Raw genomic sequence first — 22,570 nt, forward strand, 5'->3', positions numbered from 1 at the left:
GGCTCCACACTCAGCACAGAGCCAGACAGGGCTTGACATGGGGCTTGATCTCATGACTGTGACAGCACAACCTGAACCAAAATCAGGAATCAGATGTTTAACCGACTGAGCCACCCAGGTGGCTCAAATGCACTGTCTCTTAAACTCTCCTATTATTAACCACTTTAAACACAACAGATAGTTATGTTCAACAAATAGTTAGAATTTGATGAAAGTTATAGGTCCCCGAATCTGCTGATTTTTAAACTGCCAGATGTGAAGCCCCAATGACTGCAAGAGTTTGTGAAATTATGTCCCTCTGTTTTTCAAAGCCACGTTATGAGGATTAGTCTTCTGTGCCTGGGGTGCTTGGTGTGAGTGAATGTTTCTTTCCCTTCTCTGAGCTGCTGGGTCCCTCCTTCCTAAAGCCAGTCCTGCAGGTCCATTTAGCTCCAGACCACATCTCTGTCCTTCCTACCCTCTTGGATGTGACCTCTTCTGTACATTTAACTGTGGAGAGTCTGTTCTGCCAGTCTTTGGGTTATCTTCTGGATTATTTACATTGATGTGAGGATTATCTACTTGTATCCTTGGGACAAGTTGAGCCCAGGATCATCCTATTCTGCCATTTTCCCTACAAGTTCTCTATCCATTCATCTGTTAATCTACACTTGGGTTGCTTTCACCTTTTGGCAATTGTGAATCAAGCTGCTATGAACATGGGTTTACAAATATATTTTGGAGACCTTGTTTAAAATTCTTTTGGGTATATACCCAGAGTGAGACTGCTGGATCATATAGTAAATTCTGTTTAATTTTGTGAGAACTGTCATTCTGTTTTACATAGCGGCTGCACCATTTACATTATTGTCATGTCTGTCTGTTCAGACCATTATAAAAAAAAATGCCATAGGCTAGGTAGCTTATAAACAACAGTAATATATTTTGCACTGTTCTGGAGGCTGGGAAGTCAGAGATCAAGAAACTAGCATGATTGTATTCTGGTGAGAGTCTGCTTCCTGGTTCATAGTCAGAGCCTTCTTGCTGTGTCCTCACATGATGGGAAGGGGGAGGCAATTCTCCAGGGCTTCTTTTATAAGGGCATTAATCACTTTCCAAAGGCCCCATCTTCTAATACCCTGGATATTAGGATTTCCACAGGAATTTTGGGGGAATATAAATTTCTGCCTATAGCATATGCCTATAGCACAGGGTTCTATTTCTCTGCATCCTTACCAATGCTTGTTACTTTCTGCTTTTTTGTTTCGTTAGTAGTCATCCTAATAAGTGTGAGGTAGAATCTCATTATGGTTTTGATTTGTATTTCTCCAATGATCAGTTTTATTGAACATCTTTTCAAGTATTATTAATCATTGGTATATCTTTTATGGAGAGTTATCTACCCAAGTTTTGTCCATTTTTGAATTGTGTTTGTTTTTGTTGTTGAGCACTGCCACAGATTTAAGATTTCTGTCTGAGGTAATAACTGATTCTAAGTGCTTTCCTATTATATTTCATTTAATAGTTACAAACTGCATAGCAGCCTTTGAAATAACTATCCACTCACAGGGTAGAGTGTGAGAAGAATTAATGCTAGGAGAACCTTAAAGAATATCAATTAGCTTGTGAAACATAGCAGAGATTTAAAAAATTGATTACAAGGTTTGAATCTGTATATTTTTGTTCTTAACATTTAGTTTTTGAATCTGAGAACTAAGCCTGAGTTGGCCAATGTTATGGAATAATTTTTTTCTGTTTTCCATTTTAAGAAGTCTTTAGAACACTAGTGTCTCCTTTCTTAAACTACTTGAGTGTATTAAATGATATCTTCCTAGGTGAGAAAGATAATTTAACTCTTTAAAAAATTTTTTTTAAATGTTTATTTTTGAGAGACAGACAGAGTGCGAGCAGAAGAGGGGTAGAGAGAGGGAGACACAGAATCTGAAGCAGTCTCCAGGCCCTGAGCTGTCAGCACAGAGCCCGATGCAGGGCTTGAACTCACAAACTGTGAGATCATGACCTGAGCCAAAGTCGGACACTCAACTGACTGAGCCACCCAGGCATCCCAAGATAATTTAACTCTTAATAACAAACACCCATTCCATCTCATCTACTAAATTATTCATATATCACTAAAATAAATTATAAAATATTTACAGATTAAAGAATAAGTACTTCTTACTACCTACTTTAATATAAAGGAATAACAATAGTCACGTAATATTTGGCAGAGTGTACTATTTGGTTCCTAGTGTTTAGCCTATGAATATTGGGTTTTCTAACCTACGAATGTAACTAAACCATTCTTTTTGGTTTTTTACATAGAATGCCTGTTCTATGAATTATTGAAAAACTTTCAAAAGTATTTTTGCTTACATGGAAAAAGTTCAAGGATACCAAAATTAATATAGTAAAAACACATTTAATAAAACAATCTGGTCATACATTTTAATTTAATTATTTTAATTCTTTGGTTAAAATACCTGAATTTACTATAGTCTTAACTGTTGAAAGTGTAATTTCTTTGTCTTAAATGAAGAATGTTAGAAATATTAGAAATTTTAAGGTACATCTATTATCTTCTTCAGAATGTATTAGGAAAATGGAAATCTATGTTCATTAAATCAAGGAAAAAAGAAATGCAAAAGCAGAATACCAGAATCATAACATTTCCTTGTTTTACTGAGAATTTTTCTCCTCTTCCTTATGTACCAATATATGTACTATTATGATACTAGAGTGCTTTTTAAAATTTTTAAAAAAATGTTTATTTATTTTTGAGAAAGAGACAGAGCATGAGCAGGCGAAGGGCAGAGAGAGAGGGAGACACAGAATCTGAAGCAGGCTCCAGGCTCCGAGCTGTCAGCACAGAGCCTGATGCAGGGCTCGAACTCACGAACCAGGAGATCATGACCTGAGCCCAAGTCGGATGCTTAACCAACTGAGCCACCCAGGCGCCCCACTAGAGTGCTTTTTTAATTCTTATGTATTTACATTTTAAAAGCTTTATGCACTATATATAGCTGAAAGGAAATTTTATGCCCAGTATTACAAATCAGAACATCCATGTACAATGCTTTGTACAATGCCTGGTCAGAGTAAGTACTAATCACTGTTGGCTATTATTATTACTGAAGAGTATCCTCAAGTCCTAAGGACATAAAAGATAGTAACAATGTCCCTTAGAAACAACATCAAGCAGTTTGTTAGAATCACTGGTCAATTTGACACATCTCTGAAGGCAAGGGAAATAAAAGCAAAAATGAACTACTGTAACCTCATCAAGATAAAAAGCTTCTGCACAGCAAAGGAAAAGGCAACCAATGGAATGGGAGAAGATATTTGCAAATGACATATTGGATAAAGGGCTCATGTCCAAAATCTATAAAGAACTTACCCAAACTCAACACCCGAAAAACAAATAACCAGTGTAGAAATGGGCAGAAGACATGAATAGACACTTTTCTAAAGAAGACATCCAGATGGCCAACAGACACATGAAAAGATGCTCAACATCACTCATCATCAGGGAAATACAAATCAAAACCACATTGAGATACGACCTCATGGCTAAAATTAACAACTCAGGCAACAACAGATGCTGGCAAGGATGTGGAGAAACGGGAACTGGTGGGAATGCAAACTAGTGCAGCCAGTCTGGAAAGCAGTACAGAGGGTCCTCAAAAAATTAAAAATAGAATATCCAAGGGATACAGGAGTGCTGATGCATAGGGGTACATGTACCCCAATGTTTATAGCAGTGCTCTCAACAATAGCAAAATTATGGAAAGAGCCTAAATGTCCATCAACTGATGAATGGATAAAGAAGATGTGGCTTATATACACAATGGAATACTCTTGGCAATGAGAAAGAATGAAATCCTGACATTTGCAACAACATGGATGGAAATGGAGGTATTATGCTAAGTGAAATAAGTCAGAAAAAGACAGATATATGTTTTCACTCATATGTGGAATTGTAGAAACTTAACAGAAGACCATAGGAGAGGGGAAGGAGAAAAATAGCTTCAAACAGAGAGGGAGGCAAACCATAAGGGACTCTTAGATACAGAGAACAACGTGAGGGTTGATGGTGGGGGGTAGAGGGGCAGGGTGAAAACGGGTGATAGGTATTGAGGAGGGCACTTGTTGGGATGAGCACTGGGTGTTGTATGTAAGTGATCAATCATAGGAATCTACGCCTAAAATCAAGAACATACTGTATACACTGTATGTTAGGTAACTTGACAATAAATCATATATATATATATATATATATATATATATATATATATATATATATATATATATAAATTGTGGGAAGATCAAAGCTGAAGCAATACTTGCTCACTGATATGAACTAGCATTAACTTTACTATTTTACATTCACTTTAATGCTGCTGGGAGCTCCTATATAAAGAGCCTTTCAGAATGTTCTTTAAAATAAAACCAAGACTTGGAAAGCACAATAAAATTCAATTTATCCTGATCAAAACACAAAACAAACAAAAAAGCATCACTGGTAAATTGACTCCTCCTGTCACTTAACTACTAAATAAAGTAGGATCAGCAACCTCCTAGAAAGTCAAAGGATGTACCCATTATTTAAATGCTGTTTCTGAAATCACTACAAAACACAAATCATTAAGTACAAAGTCTTAAGCCTAAACCAAAACCAAAACATCATAAAACAACAGTTTATGTTTATTAAATTTAGTCATTTTCACTTTACACAGTTACCATGGTTAAAATAGAAATGAAACAAAGATTATTAGGGATAATTTCCTCTTTTTAGGATACCCTAAGCTTTTTACAAGATGACACTTAAAAATATTGTAGTAGTATTAAGAATGTACAGGTTTTGTAGCATCTTTTCATGTCTGGTAGTCATCTGGATGTCTTCTTTGGAAAAGTGTCATTTCATGTCTGCTGGCCATTTCTTCATTGGATTACTTGTTTTTGAGGTGTTGAGTTTGAGAAGTTCCTTATAGATTTTGGATACTAACCCTTTATCTGATATGTCATTTCTAAATACCTTCTCTCATTCTGTCAGTTGCCTTTTAGCTTTGTTGATTGTTTCCTTTGCTGTGCAGAAGTTTTTATCTTGATGAAGTCCCAATAGTTCATTTTTGCTTTTATTTCCCTTGCCTCTGGAGACATGTCAGGTAAGAAACTGCTGCAGCCAAGGTCAAAAAGGTTGCTGCCTGTTTTCTCCTCTAGGATTTTGGTGGTTTCCTGTCTTACATTTAGGTCTTTCATCCATTTTGAGTTTATTTTTGTGCATGGTGTAAGAAAGCGGTCCAAGTTCATTCTTCTGCATGTCACTGTCCAGTTTTCCCAACACAATTTGCTGAAGAGACTGTCTTTTTTCTACTGGATACTCTTTCCTGCTTTGTTGAAGATTAGTTGGCCATCTATATATGTCCATTACTGGGTTCTCTATTCTGTTCCATTGATCTATGTGTCTGTTTTTGTGCCAGTACCATACTGTCTTTATGATTACAGCTTTGTAATTACAGCTTAAAGTCCAGAATTGTGATGCTTCCAGCTTTGGTTTTCTTTTTCAGGATTGCTTTGTCTAGTCAGGGTCTTTTCTGGTTTCAAACAGATTTTAGGATTGTTTGTTCTAGTCTGTGAAGAATGCTGGTGTTATTTTGATAGAGATTGTATTGAATATGTAGATTGCTTTGGGTAGTATTGACATTTTAACAATATTTGTTCTTTCAATCCATGAGCATGGAATGTTTTTCCATTTCTTCGTGTGTTCTTCAGTTTCTTTCATAAGCTTTCTATAGTTTTCAGCATACACATCTTTTACCTCTTTGGATAGGTTTATTCCTAGGTCATTTATGTTTTTTGGTGCAATTGTAAACGGGATCGATTCCTTACTTTCTGTTTCTGCTGCTTCATTATTGATGTATAGAAATGCAACCGATTTCTGTACATTGATTTTATAGCCTGTGACTTTGCTGAATTCATGTATCAGTTCTAGCAGTTTTTTGGTGGAGTCTTTCAGGTTTTCCATGTAGAGTATCATGTCATCTGCAAGGAGTGATAGTTTGACTTCTTTTTTCCCAATTTGGATGCCTTTTATTTCTTTTTGTTGTCTGATTGCCGAGGCTAGGACTTCCAGTTCAATATCACTCATCAACAGGGAAATACAAATCAAAACCACACTGAGAAACCACCTCACACCTGTCAGAATGGCTAAAATTAACAACTCAGGAAACAACAGATGTTGGTAAGGATTGAGAGAAAGGGGAACCCTTCTGCACTACTGGGGGGAATGCAAACTGGTGCAGCCATTCTGGAAAACACTATGGAGGTTCCTCAAAAAATTAAAAATAGTACTACCCTATGATCCAGCAACTGTACTACTAGGTATTTATCCAAAGCATACAAAAATGCTGATTTGAAGGGATACATGCATCCCAATGTTTATGGCAGCAGTACCAACAATAGACTAATTATGAAAAAAGCCCAAATGTCCCATCGACTGATGAATGGATAGAGAAGATATGGTATGTGTGTGTGTGTGTGTGTGTGTGTGTGTGTGTATAATGGAATACTACTCAGCAAGCAAAAAGAATGCAATCTTTCCATTTGCAACCACATGGATAGAACTGGAGTGTATTATGCTAAGAGAAGTAAGTCAGGCAGGGAAAGACAAATGTACAATTTCACTCATATGTGGAATCTGAGAAACACAACAGATGAACATAGGGGAAGGGAAGGAAAAATATGTTAACAACAGAGAGGGAGCCAAACCATAAGAGACTGTAAAATACAGAGAACAAACTGAGGGTTCCTGGAGAGGAGGTGGGTGGAAGGATTGATGGGCATTAAGGAGGGCACTTGTTGGGATGAGCACTGGGTGTTATATGTAAGTGATGAATCACTGGGTTCTACTCCTGAAACCAATACTACACTGAATGTTAATTCACTTGACTTTATAAATACATTATAAGAAAGAAAAATAAAAGAATGTGTAGGTTTTGTAGTTAGTGCTGAGTTTAAGTCCAGCTCTACTAGTTAAGAGCTGACTGAAACAGCTAAATTACTTGAGCTCCCGGAGCCTCAGCATCCTCAGGTGTAGACTGAGGGCTGCCATGCAAGGGTGCTGTGAAATTCAATGAGATACCATAGAGTGAGTTTGCAATAGTGGCCAGCATAAAGTAGAGGCTTTATAATAATAAACACAGATCTATTAATTTTAATTCAGTTTTTTCAATAGTTTATACTACTTTATGTTAGATGAAGAAATTGTTTTTGCAACCAGTTATGAACTGTCACTATAATCTATTTTGGTTAAGCTTTCTGTTCAAGTTTTCTGTCTCAAATCTTATTTTAAAGAAATATAAATCCTTGAACTGGTTTTATGTTAGCATTTCAACCAATATTTGGGTGTCCTAGAAAGGGCAAAGCACATAAAGACAAAATTAGGTATAGAACCAGTCTTTAATGAGTCTATAGTCTAATGGGAGATAAGACAGATATAGAACTATTGACACAAGGTAGAGTGTGGTAGGTGTTATAAGAGAGGTACACCATCAAGTTCTACTGACATTTGGTGGGAAGGGAGTTTATTTCCAGTTTTTGAAGGAGGGTTAGCGAAAGACTGATTGCCTAAGTTATACTTACTTCATTAAATGAAATAAGTACATCTTTTTTTCATGTGCTCTGGAACAGCTTACCTAGCAATTAAATTATCTACATGTTAAAACTCAAACAGAATTAACTGATAAAAGATAAAACCAACTGGTCCCAGGAACTTTTTTGTACAGTTTGATATGTATCTGAACTAAAACATAGATAAGTAATTTGTTCAAATTGTCTATATCCTTATTCAAATCTTCTTGACTAACAATGATGTACTTATTAAAGTATTTGTTTTTAGTCATGTTTGTCAATTTCTCCGTGAATTTTATTAAACAGCTTTTGTTTTATGGAATGTTTCTATGCTGAAGCAGTATTATAATTGAGAGTCTTAAGTGTGTATAATTAGCTAAAAAGGAAACTCATTCTTTTATATTTCATTTATTGTTAAGCCATTATATAAAAAGAGAATGGTCATATACGGATTCTTCCTTTTTTTGGTGCATAAAAATGGACGAGTAACAGCAACTCTTTTTATACTTCTTCATGGTTAGGACTCTAGGAATCTCAAAGAAGCCCATTAATATGTTAGGGTTCCTTTTCTTATTTAGGGAATTGAAATTAGAACAGTTGTATTTACTATGATTTGGACCTCCTCTCAGTCAGCTAGCCATCTGTCAAAAACGGACATCCTTTGCTTAGTCTTATTTCTTTTTTGTTTTGATTGCATACAACTAGAAGTTTTTATTTATAATCACATATTAAAAAACCTATATATAACATTGTAGCTTCTATTTCACATATGAGAAAACTAGAATTAGTCTAGGTTGTAGACTGGATTCCTAATTTTTACTTCTTCTAAGAATAGCTTTGTTAATAACTAAGTTACCACTTCACATCTTGGTCAAAATAACTCAGGTAATGTCTCCCAATTTCTCTGTTACTTCAACTGAAAAGTGAGGATAATGATTTGGCTCCAATATGGCTCATAATCGGGATATATGAGGAATGAACGTTAGTATATTTATCATAAGGATCTTTTTGTAATCTGATGGGCACAGTTTCTGGTGTGAAAACATGATGATAATTTTTGTCATCCAGCTTACCTTGCCAATATATTGATTGAAGGTGTTTTTGTGTATTATGGATATTGTATCAAGTCTTACCTGAACCATTTTTCAGATATCCATTTGCATCTACAGTTGTATACATGATATAAGGTCCAGGCTGATTTACTCCAAAGGGCTGCAATAAAAAAGGAATAAATAGTTAAGCCTACAAAAGTAAGTCATTTGAAGTTTCAGACAAATCTCTTACAAATAAATTAAAACAGTTTTACAATAATTATTATATAGAATATATGTTATATATTATGTATATTATATATATACATATATATGTATGTATATATGTATGTATGTGTGTGTATATATACACACACATACATACATATATAGCAGTTAGAGAACATTTCCTTAAGTAGACAACCTGTTAAGTATTCAAAAGAAAACCTCTGTGGGTCGCCTGGGTGGCTCAGTCGGTTAAGCGGCCGACTTTGGCTCAGGTCATGATCTCAGGGTCAATGAGTTCGAGCCCCGCGTCGGGCTCTGTGCTGACAGCTCAGAGACTGGAGCCTGTTTCAGATTCTGTGTCTCCCTCTACCTGACCCTCCCCCATTCATGCTTTGTCTCTCTCTGTCTCAAAAATAAATAAACATTAAAAAAATTTTTTTTTTAAATAAAAAAAAGAAAACCTCTGTTAGTAGAAAATTCTCAACACTTTAAATGATTTCATAGTTGCATTTATAGTTATTTTATTGTATATTTCTAACATCTAATATTATTCTTTATTATATTAATGTGAATATTTTAAGCAAAATTTACTACTTTTGGTTCCACCTAGAATAGAGTTACGAGAGTCTTATTATGACATTTCTGTTGAGTATAGAATTCCTTTTCCGTTCTGGGATGGATTGGACATAGTTTACATTTTCCCAAAATAAATATCAAAATGAATAAAATCCATCCATAATAATTATAATAGATTGGAAAATATTAATGAATAGTTCCACCACATTTCTTCTCTTATGCTAGACTTAAGAGAATACATTATTTTCCAGTTTAGGAAAACACAACTGGCAGAGCCTAGTTACAGTCACGATGTTTGGCTCCAATTTGTGTATTTATTGTTCCTTACTTCTGGAACATTGATACAATGATTTATTCTCTTTATATATCAACACTAATTAAATAGAGTACAAAGAAACCAATGTCTTTAATGGGTATCCTAAGAGGAGATGACAAAATGATTAAGAAATTCTTTGAACACTTCACAGAATTCAAAATTCTACTGTTCTTCCCACTAAAGTAGAGAAAAGTTAACTAAGATATGTAGATGGTCTAATGATGTGCTAGAAAAGATTTTCCTCCAGGATGACAGGCCAGAAATAATGGATTTAACTGATATGACAATTACCTGATTGATATTTTAAGAGTGTTAGAAGTCTATGGACTTTCAATGGTCATGAGAAAACAGGTTGCTCTAAGAATGGAATTATTCATAAGATATAACTGAGTAAAAGATTCATGAGTAATACAACTACTAACAACAAACTTATCAATGAAGTCCTTTTTTTTCTTAAAATATTTTTTTAATATGTATTTATTTTTGAGAGAGAAAGAGTGAGAGCGTGAGCAGGGGAGGGGCAAAGAGAGAGGGAGACACAGAATCTGAAGCAGGCTCTGGGCTCTGAGCCGTCAGCACAGAGCCCGAGGTGGGGCTTGAACCCACAAGCCATGAGATCATGACCTGAGCTGAAGTTGGGTGCTCAACTGACTGAGCCACCCAGGAGCCCCAGTGAAGTCCTTTTCTGGAGGAAAAAAAAAAATATTTGTACACTTTGTACAACATATATTACTTCAATGAAAGAAAGACTAAGACTCTTTTGCAAATGGGCAAGAGAAAGCGTTGTTCTTTAGATATGCACAATTTTAAAGCAACTACAGGTAGTTTTATAGAAGTTACTCTATGGAATTATCTTCATGCAATTATTCCTTTTTACTTTATAGTTTTATCATTTATGCAAATGTGTTAAAATATATTTGGTTATGCTTGTTTTAAATTTTTATGTAAATAGAACAATACTGTATGTATCTTTCTGTTTTTTTAAAACTTGCTTTTTAAAATATATTATTTTGAGACGTATTCATGATTAAGCATGTAGCTATATAGTTCATTTTCACTGCTTTGGAATATGCCATTCTATGATTAGGGTATATTTTTCATTCTATTGTTGATTGGCACTTGTTTCCTTTTTTTTGCCATGATAAACATGGCATTCTTATGTATGTCACCTGATGCACAAGTGCTAATAACATTTATCAGGGGTTATGTACCCAGAGCAGAATTGTAAAGTCAGAGGATATGAGTGCATCTTCAAGTGTACTAGGTAGTGCCAGTTTTTTAAAAAAAGTTTTTATTTAAATTCCAGTTAACATACAGTGTGATATTAGTTTCAGGTGTACAATATAGTTATCCAACACTTCCATACAACACCTGTTGTTCATCACAACAAGTGCACTCCTTAATCCCCATCTCCTATTTCACCCATTGCCCTACCCACTTCCCATCTGGTAACCAGTTTGTTCTCTATCATTAAAAGTCTGATTCTTAGTATGCCTTTCTCATTTCTCCCACCCCCCCTCCCCCGCCCTACCCTTTCTCCTTTGTTTCTTAAATTCCACATCAGTGAAATCATATGGTATTTGTCTTTCTCTGACTTATTTTGCTTACCATAATAACCTCTAGTTCCATCCATGTCATTGCAAATAGCAAGATTTCATTATTTTTTATGACTAATATTCCATTACATAGATACCACATCTACTTTTTATCCTCTCAAATATAGGGTTAGAGTTAGGGCCAGGGTTAGGGTTAGGATTAGGGCCAGGGTAAAGGTATGTGCCTGGCATCCTGCAGTTCAGAGACCTTTCCATAGAGTTAGGTTTAGGGGTTAGGGGCTAAGTGTTAGGTTAGGGGTAAGGTTTGGGTTACGCTATGTGCCTGGCATGCTGCAGTTGAACAACCTCCTCAGAGAATAAAACCCCAAACTTCTGCTGGGGTGAGAATAGACATGGAAGCCATCTACAAAGCTGAGGCAAGGAGAGGATTTGGGGCTCTAAACACTCTTTGAATAGATATTCAATATTTCCTTCTGTTTTTTCCCCTATGTTGGTAGGTAGCAATATTATTATTATTATTACTGTTGTTGTTATTTTAAGTTTTAATTTAAATTCCAGTTAGTTAATGTACAGTGTAATATTAGTTTCAGGTGTACAATATAGTGATTCAACGCTTCCATACAACACCAGGTGCTCATCACAAGTAGTGCCATTTCTTTCTTTCTTTCCCTTTCTTTCTTTCTCTCTCTCTCTCTCTTCTAAAGTGGTAATACAGGTTTACACTCCTACTAGCTGAATGTTGCTTCACATGCTTAGCAACAAACATTGCTAATGTGGTATACACTTCTTAATATGAATTATTTCATCTCTCCTAGGTTTATTTCTTTGGAATAGGGTATGCCCTTTCATAGTTTACTCTTGTCTCATCCCACTGAAGCTTGAAATAATATTTATGAGGCTACATTTATCACTGTGTTACAACCTCAAATTTACTTCATTACCCATGGTCTCATCTATGTGCTGGAATACTGGTATCTTGAATATAAGCAGTGTTTTCAGTGAACTTCCCCAAATGTATTCTAGACTATTTTTTGTACTTCACACTTGAAAAATTTCATACTATTATCCACAGTACCTTATTTTACAGATTTACTTAGGCATGTTTTTCTCTCTTGTTCTATATTCATTTAAAAAATAAGGTCAGCAAGTCACTATTATGAGTCTTAAAGCTGAATTTCACTTCTCACCATGGGTCGGTCACTTTGATATTGAAATCCAGATTCAATTCCTCCATACAATAGTTCTGACTATGGTGGAAGGTCCCTGGGTCCCTGGGATGTCCCAAGGTCCCACTGTAAAAAGGGTGAATAATCAGCAGTGGCACTAAACTATGGTTGTTCATTAGGTATTTCAATTTAGCCTACATTTTCTTGAAAATGACAAGGCAAGTCTGTCATTTGTAGGAAAATGACTGGCAGTATTCGTGGCTAATGATACAATTTGAGCTTCTCAATGAAAATTGGAATTTTATTTATTTTTTAAATTTTAGAGAGCGAGCGTAAGTAAGGGAGGGGGCAGGGGTGGGGGGGAAGGGGGGGAAGAGAGAGAGAGAGAGAGGGAGAGAGAGAGAAATATCTTAAGCAGTTTCCATGCTTAGCATGGAGCCTGATGCGAGGCTCAATTCCACAACCCGGGATCATGACCTGAGCTGAAATCAAGAGATGGACACTCAATGGACTGAGTGAGCCACCTAGGTGCCCTGAAAATTGGAATTTTAGAAGACTTGTATCCACCACTGTGAGCCTGAAATATTAAAAACTTAACAACTTTTCCGATGCGATCAGTGGTGATATAACAAGTGTGATTTTATTTTATTTATTTATTTAATTAAATTTTTTAGTAGGCTTCAGGTCCAGTGTGAAGCTCAATGCTGGGCTTAAACTCATGACCCTGAGATCAAGACTTGAGCTGAGATCAAGAGTTGGACACTTAACTGACTTAGCCTCCCAGGCACCCCTAACAAGTGTGATTTTAAAATATTATATAATGAAATATGTTAATATTGGGAAGATCTGCATAACTTGGTAAACCAGTATTTTCCAAATGACCAATGCATGATGTTATTAAATCATTCATGGATTCAAAGTACAAGACAGACCAATGGATTTTAAAATAATAGAGGAGAATCACTTCTAGAATGGTATAGTAAGGACCTCAAAAATCTCCTTCATAAAAGCAATGAGAACACTGGTAAAAAAAAATTGTCAAATCCTTTCAGGACTCTGGAAATCAAAGTTTTGCAAGCATCTGAAAAGAAAAGAACTTCAAGAAAAGAACTGAATATTGTTAAGAATAGTGCACTTTGCTGCATTTTAATTTGTCCTATTCCTATAACCCTTTCCCTAGCTCTGAAGTAGGCTTTGAAATCAGCAGCTCTGCAACTACATTAGCGTGAAAATGAAAGCATAGCAGCTAATAGAGGGGCAGAACAGGTTGGGAGCTCCCAAAGCCTCATCCACAGAGAAATGTCACTATTTGCTGTGTCTGGCAGTTTTCACCAAAGCTCTATTCTAACTATCTTTATTTGGAAAGACTGAGAACTTGCTCTGGGTGGATAGCCCTATCACACTGGAACATTTATTAAAAACGATCATTAGCAATTGCTTATTTGATATCAGTTTGGGCTAATGAGAGGTTGACCAAATCTTAAAAAGCAAAATGTGAACAAGATGTTCAAAGACGGGCTTTGAAAAGCTCGGACATATTTCTGGAGACTAGCAGGCCACACACGTGTAACACTGTTTCCAGACAAAAGACCACAAAGGCCCTAATCTCTCATCTAATATCTCATTTAAGGAAATGTCTATCCAATTATATCTGACTCTTAGGCTGACTAGGGACTTCAGTGGCTACACACAATAGAGACTTTAAAGTATTAGCCCAGGAAAATCACTGAAAAAACAGGAGCAACAACAACAAACACCAAAAACAACAAACCCAGGGGAGAGATCTCCATTATATAAAATGTCTGGTTTTTAACAGAAAATTATGACACAAATAGGAGAGTTTGGTTCATACATAGAGGGAAGAAAAGCAGTCAGTAGAAATTGCCCCCAAGGCAGCCTAGATGTTTGACTTACTAGGCAGAGATTTTATTTTTATTTTTTTATTATTTTTTAAAATTTAGGGGCGCCTGGGTGGCTCAGTCGGCTAAGTGTCCGACTTCGGCTCAGGTCATGATCTTGCGGTCCGTGAGTTCGAGCCCCGTGTCGGGCTGTGTGCTGACTGCTCAGAGCCTGGAGCCTGTTTCAGATTCTGTGTCTCCCTCTCTCTCTGACCCTCCCCCATTCATGCTCAGTCTCTCTCTGTCTCAAAAATAAAAATAAACGTTAAAAGTTTATTTAAAAAAAATTTAAATCCAAGTTTCTTAACATATAGTGTAATAATTATTTCAGGAATAGACTTTAGTGATTCATCACTTACATATAACACCCAGTGCTCAACCCAACAAGTGCCCTTTGTAATGCTCATCGCCCATGTTAGCCCATCCTCCTACCCAACACCCCACCATCAACCCTCAGTTTGTTCTCTGTATTTATGAGTCTCTTATGGTTTGTCTCCTTCTCTGTTTTTTTTTTTTTTAATTTTTATTACTTTTGCTTTCCTTCACTATGTTCATCTGTTTTGTTTCTTAAATTCCACAGATGAGTGAAATCATGTATTTGTCTTTCTCTGACTTATTTCGCTTAGCGTAATACACTCTAGTTCCCTCCACATTGTTGCAAATAGCAAGATTTCATTTTTTTTATCGTCACGTAATATTCCATTATGTGTGTGTGTGTGTGTGTGTGTGTGTGTGTGTGTGTGTATACACACACACACCTTCTTTATCCATTCATCTGTCGATGGACATTTGGGCTCTTTCCATACTTTGGCCATTGTTGATACTGCTGCTATAAACATTGACGTGCATGAATCCCTTCGAATCAGCACTCCTGTATACCTAGTAGTGCAACTGCTGGGTCATAGGGTAGTTCTATTTTTAATTTTTTCAGGAACATCCATGTCTTCCAGAATGACTGCACCAGTTTGCATTCCCACCAGCAGTGCAAAGGAGATCCTCTTTGTCCGCATCCTTGCCAACATCTGTTGTTGCCTGAGTTGTTAATTTTAGCCATTCTAACAGGTGTGAGGAGGTATGTCATTGTGGTTCATTGTGGTTTTTTTTGGGAGGGGGGGCAAATAAGGTTTATTTGAGTTAGCTTGAATGTGGGGAAATATAGTATAAAAACCACGTCTTTATTTTTTACTTTATTTTTATTTTTTTAAAAATATAATTTATTGTTAAGTTAGCTAACACACAGTATGATACAGTGTGCCCTTGGCTTTGGAAGTAGATTCCCATGATTCATCACTTACATATAACACCCAGTGCTCATCCCAACAAGTGCCATCCTCAACGCCCATCACCCATTTTCCCCTCTCCCCTGTCCCCATTAACCCTCAATTTGTTCTCCGTATTTAAGAGTCTCTTATGGTTGCCTCCCTCTCTTTTGAAACTATTTTTTCCCCTTCCTTTCCCCCCATGGTCTTCTGTTAAGTTTCTTAAATTCCACATATGAGTGAAAACATATGATGTCTCTTTCTCTGACTTATTTCCCTTAGCAAGTAATTAATTAAAAAACCATGTTGTTGGCACATAATGCATGAAGATGTAATTTGTATGACAACAAAAGAACAAAAGAGGGGGGAGTAAACTGAGGTATACTGGAGCAAAGTTTTTTTTATGCTATTGAAATTAAGTTGGCATTAATATGAATTAAATAGATTGTTTCTAAGATGGAAACTAATTCTGAGAGAAACTACTAAGAAAATAAGTTAAAAAAATAGAGTATAAGAAACAAGGGATTTAAAATCCCATCTAGATGGTAACCCAATTAGAGCTGGAGTGGCCATACAACACTTTAAGACAAAATACACTTTAAGAGGAAATTTGTTACTAGAGACAAAAAGGACATTTTATAATGATAAAAGGAGATATAATTATACATTTTTTAAATGTTCATTTATTTTTGACAGAGAGAGAGACAGAGCATGAGCAGGAGGGGCAGAGAGAGAGGGAGACACAGAATCTGAAGCAGGCTCCAGGCTCTGAGCTGTCAGCACAGAGCCTGACATGGGGCTCGAACTCACAGACCATGAGATCATGACCTGAGCCGAAGATGGATACTCAACCGACTGAGCCAGCCAGGCACCCCAAAAGGAGACATAATTATAAATGTACCTAACAACAGAGTTCCAAAATACATAAAGAATTGATGGGAGAAATAAATAATTCAACAATAATGGCTGGATACTATTATAATTATCAAAAAACCAGTTTTATTAATGTATAGTACAATGAGGCAGAAGATCAACAAGGAAATAGATGACTTAATACTATAAATCATTTAGATGTAGCAGATGTGGAAAGAACACTGCACTCACCTCCAGCAGAATGCATATTCTTATCAAGCACACATAGAACATTCTCCAGGGGGAACCAAGTAGTAGACCATAAAACAAGCCTCAATAAATGTAAATTCACAAATGTATGGAAAATTATTCAACCGACTTGTAAATAACCAGTGGGTAACGTAACAGAGCAAGAAAAATTCATTGATATGGTTTAAAATTCCTCACTACAAGCAACCTGTCAATAACTGCCACTTGTTCAGCCTCAGTATAGTATTAATCTGAACAGGAAATCAAACTTCCCCATTTTCTACTATACATGTGTGAGAAGTAAAATTTTTTTCATGTATTTCAACAAAAACAACAAAAAACTGAATGCAAAAAGAGATAGAAGAATCTTCTGTCTTCTATTATGCCAGACATTAAAGAGATTTAAAAAAAAATGTAAAGCAATGCCACTCCACTAATTTTTTAATTTGGAAGGTATAGTTAATTTTTTCATAAAATATAGGTTATGTTAACATACAATGGGTTTATTGTTATTTTTAAATGAATTAATAGAAATATTAGCAATTATTTGTTTTTGGTTTTTTAAAAAAAATTTTTTTTAACGTTTATTTATTTTTGAGACAGAGAGAGACAGAGCATGAACGGGGGAGGGTCAGAGAGAGGGAGACACAGAATCTGAAACAGGCTCCAGGCTCCGAGCTGTCAGCACAGAGCCCGACGCGGGGCTCGAACTCACAGACTGCGAGATCATGACCTGAGCCGAAGTCGGCCGCCCAACCGACTGAGCCACCCAGGCGCCCCCAGCAATTATTTGTTTTTAATTTCAAATAGAGTAGTAGTGATAGACATAACTCAAAGAAAACTCTTTGGGGTCCTTAGACCAAGAAGTTTTAAAACCACTGTGTACATAATGAGTAATAAATCCTGCTTTGCCTTCCCCATTTGAAATGATATGACTGATACCTCTGCCTATAAATCTTTTTGGTCTCTTACTCTATATGTCATAGCATTACACATGTTTCAGAGTTGTTTTTTTTTCTTCCCCAAGATAGTGCCACTTGGCATTTGTATGAATACTCAGTACAGAATATACTAAAAAATGATCATGCTTACACTGAGTGCCAAGATACTTGGAATAATTTTTACCCTGTGTCTCTTCTAATACAGTAGAAGTGCTAGGAGTATTGCTATATCTTTAGTATCTTTTACATATCTTTATTAAGAATTTCTGAAATAATTCCTCTAGTTCATGTAAGTATTTATGCACACATCTTAAATTCCTTTAGGTAAAACCTGAAAAGGTAATATGCCAGGAGCCCAAACTATGGGAATGTCAATCAGGAATGATGATAACACATCTGTGAGTTTCACATTAATTTCTTCTTCACACCTCCTCTGAAATGGATTTTTGTTCTGTTATGGACTGAATGTTTGTCTCCACCCCAAATTTATATGTTGAAGCCACAACTCCTAATGTGCTGATATCTGGAAGGTAATTAGGGTTAGAGAGGTTATGAGAGTGGAACCCTCGAGACACCACAGAGCTTGCTCTCTCTCTCTCCATGTGCTCAAACCTAGAAAGGCCATATGAACACAAAGCAAGAAGGTGACCCTTGGCAAGCCAGGAAGAGAGCCTCCATCAAAACGTGACCATACTGGTACCCTGATCTTAGACTTCCAGGTTCCATAACTGTGAGAACATAAATTTCTATTGTATTTTGTAATGGTAGTTAGAGCTGATTAATACAATAATTTTAGGCCTGTGAGTTATTCCATATATTTCATATATTGAGAGTATTTTAGGTATTAGCTTTTCAAATCCTGAGAATAACAATGTAGTTTTTAGAGTCAGACAATATGGATTCAAATTTCTCCTCTTTAATTTATTTTCTGTGTGATCTTCGGCAGGTTACTTAACTCCTCCCTGTTTCAGTTCCCTCATCTTAAATTAAGGATAATCACAGTACCTCTCTCATAGGATTATAGTGAAGACTGAGCAAATATGTGTAAAATAATTAGAACAGTGCCTGGCACACAGTAAGTATTCAATATGTACACATTATTGTTTTTTAATTTTGGTAATGAAATCTCCTTTTCAATTATGTTGAACTATTAAGTGAGCAAAATTATTTTGATTATAACCAGAAACATTTATCAAGTTCACCTTCTTTTTTTTTTTATTGTAGGATTTTAAAACTACATGAATAATTTCTTTGCAAGAATTTATCTTTGGAATAAAATTCCACTTCCAAGTATACATAATTGCTGTGTAAGACAAAGATGGCCTATAGTAAATCCCTTTCCCCAATGTCCAGGGCTGTGGACTGGACTTTCAAACTTTAGAAAGCACTGAACACCTGGAGTGACTGTTAAAATACAGATGGATTGAGTGCATCCCCAGATGTTCTTATTTCACATGTCTGGGTGAGCCCTTGGGAATGTGCATTTCTTACACTTTCCAGAGATGCTGATGCTGGTTGTTTGGGGACCCCACTTATCTACTAGGACTACATTTTGTATACTTTATAAATATTATCAGCTTATGAGAGTATTTAGCATACCCTAAGTTTTTGTTTAATGATTGGATTTGATTCAATACAAGAGAATAAAACCATTGATTCAGTTGGGTACACAGAAAACACTGAGACACTTCTCATTCTTTTCAATTGCTTGTAGTGGTGCGGAATTTTTTTTTTTTTTTTTTTTTATAGTTGCAATGCACCTTTCTTAACCAACACAAATTTTGCAAAGCAGTAAAATGAGAGTTCATAGAATTGAAATTTCGCAGATTTGAAAGGCAGAGAGATTCAAGTTGGGAATCATTAAGCTTTCTGAATTGTGTGATATAATATGAAATGTTTATTTACTTTAAATTATTTAGCTCTTAAAAGGCATGATCTGAAAGCATTTATTGTGTAAGTGCTTTCACATGGCCTATACTATTATGACTTGAGCATACTCAATTTTCATCTGTAACTACAAAATAGTGTGACCTTTTCCTCTTAAGGGCAAACTTAAGGCTATCAGATAGGTATATAAGTGAAGTGTAGGGTCTTGTAGGAATATGTGTGGGAGTAGAATTCCCTTGACAAGCAAGGAAGCAAGTAGTATACATAAGAAAATATGGATATTTCAGCATTAAATAACCTTTATTAAATTTGCAAGCAAATTTTAATTTGCAAGTGATTTAAATTGAGAGAAAGAACAATCATGTAGATGGGAGCACTCCTATCTTGAGCACTAAATCAGAGTATTTCAAATGAGAGAATCCTATAGCTTGTATAGTTTCACAAGAGATAGTTTAAAATGATTTGGAGGGAACATCTCTGAAACAGCAAATATATGACTGAATGGATATTTAGGGTGCTAGCTTAAAAAGTTTAGTTAATCAGAGAAAGATGAGAGTAACTTTTACTTTCTATTGTTGTTATTCTGCCCAGATGTCTGCAAACATTTTATCTATAGAGCCAGATAGACAGTAAATATTTTAGGCTTTGTGGACCATAAAGTCTTTCATTGCCAGTTACTTTGATATAGCATTAAAGTAGCCATAGATAATATGTAAATAAATGAGTGCGGCCGTGTCCCAATAATACTTAATTCACAAAAACAGTCAGGAAGCTGGATCTGTCCACTGGATGGTGTTTTCTTGCCCCTGTTCTATTCAACAGAAAGAACAATAAGGCAGAAATTATAAAATTCTAAGTAGTTTGTCTGATATGGATGATCACTCTACCATAAGGTTTATATGTGCCAATGATGTGTTTTAACGTTTAGAAATGTTTTCCACATACATGGGATAAGGAAAAGGTACTTACTATAAATGGGAAGACTTGTAACAATACATAAAGTAAACAATCTCTTTTTTATCACTTCCTATATTAAGTGAGTAATTATGGAGTTCTTCACCATTTCATGAGAGTTTCTTCCTTTTTACAGTAAGACATCTAAGTTCCTGAATTGAACAGAAAAAGACACAGGTTTTTGGTTTGTTTTTTTTTTCCCTGGTTTGTAAGTGGGGGAAGAAGGCTGAGTCAGGGTCTAGGAATGGACCTGGTGCTGCTTTGGAGGTCCTGAGTTTCATCTGAAGTTTACAGACACACTTTCGAGGATGTAACCTGTAGTAAGTGGTACAGTAATCTTGGTTGTCTAAGTGTTAAGAGTTCTTGCTTAATGAAACAAATGCATACTAGTTTCTATAAAATGAACTGTTTCCTCTTTGAAATTCCTCCCCCCTACAGAATTCACACTGAGGTCAACGTTCCCCCCTACACATTCCTATGGAGACCTAACATCCAGGATTAGCAAGAAGTGTATTAAATGTCTTTTTTTTTCGAGCTGCCCACTTTCTTTGAAGACACTCTTGAATTGTTTTTGCTGTGGACATTTGATTTCCTAAACAATCCAAGCCCATTCCCCTCTTTTATGCTTTTACCCCATCCATTCCTCTCCCATCCCTCCAATTTTTGACTACCTGAATTGGGTATGTTCGCCCAGTTATAAGCACTCCTAACGCTGGGTACTTTACTACTGAAGTGCTCATCATTCTTGTAATTCTTCATATGGTCTTGGATTGTGAATTCCATGAGGTTGGGTACAATTTTGGATTTGTTCACTGCTGTATCCCAATGTTTTATAGTGGAGCCTGGATCATGGTAAGTGCTTAACAACTATTTTTTTTCAATGACTGAAGGAATGATGTGGTTTTATAATTCAGGTCACAAGAATTTACTCTTAATAGCCCCAGGGCCTACAGCCACATCAACCTTAGGCACTAAATAAATGATGCCTTCGCATATACTATTTTCCTCTACCTGGACTGCCCTCCTTCTGCTTCTGTACCTACTAAAATCCTAGTCTTTCAAGAATCAAGTCATGGTCACCATGGAAGACTCTACAGGTTGTCCATTTTACCACTCTAGGGGGTGCCACTGACACAGACTGTGACATGAATGGTGAAACCCTGGAGCTGTGCAATATAAAGGCCACTCCCAGCTCAAATATCTCATTCTACTAGTATGCTGTACTAGTGTACTAGACTGTGATCTCCATGAGGGCAGTGATTTTTGTCTCATGTAGCACCTAGAACATAGCAGGAAGTGAATAAATAAATACTGACTGAATACATGAATGACCTCCTCAGTCATAAAAAAATCATTGGTCCTTTATGTCTTACATCTTGTCCTTGCTTCTGGTTTGGCAACTTTTTTTGTGTGGAATGATGTTTATAAGTGCCTCACGATTATGACCCAGTTCCCAGTGATTCTGAATCTTCTTTTTTATACTGGAATGTGAGGGTTTTAGAGAGCCCGTAATAGTAAGATTGAAGGCATGATGCCATATCTACACACAGGCAGATCAACTCTCCACAGAAATTTCTGGAAATTGTGCACAACCATGTTTTAATGTGGCCTGAAAATTTCACATCAGGGTGTGGTACATACAGTTTAGGTCACAAACCATGGTTTTTGAGAAGTGCTGTTTGAGAGTGAAGGCTCTGGAAACTTAGATAGGAAGCACAAATAAGCCTTAATGGATTGACAGTTATACTCACAGGTGCCAGCCCAAACATAAGGTACACCACCAGGCATTTCTGGCTTGAATTGTATAAAAGAGTGGTGTTCCATGTTCTGAAGAGTTGGGGGAAGGGAGGGACTGTGTCATACGTGTGGGTGACCAAACCTCCTGTTTTCAGCAATGATATCTAGTATATTGTGATTTCATATTCTGTGTATTTTGGGGTCTCAGATCATACAGGAGCATTTTTTCTCTTGGATTCACTGCAAAGCCCAAGAATTTACTCACACTTTCCTGGACACACCTCACTTAACATGACATTTGTACAATGATGT

General features: G+C 36.1%; 1 protein-coding gene across 1 annotated transcript in view; it reads right to left on the minus strand.

Moving 5' to 3' along the window:
- Positions 1 to 22,570, minus strand: part of ITFG1 (integrin alpha FG-GAP repeat containing 1) — a 343,424-nt gene that overhangs the window by 56,349 nt on the left and 264,505 nt on the right. The window contains exon 14 of the mRNA XM_060651941.3: positions 8,742 to 8,820. Coding sequence (XP_060507924.1) covers positions 8,742 to 8,820 — 79 coding nt within the window. The remainder of the gene's footprint in view (positions 1 to 8,741; positions 8,821 to 22,570) is intronic.

The sequence above is a fragment of the Panthera onca genome, chromosome E2, assembly GCF_046562875.1.
Source record: "Panthera onca isolate mPanOnc1 chromosome E2, mPanOnc1 haplotype 2, whole genome shotgun sequence".
NCBI classification, from domain to species: Eukaryota; Metazoa; Chordata; class Mammalia; order Carnivora; family Felidae; genus Panthera; species Panthera onca.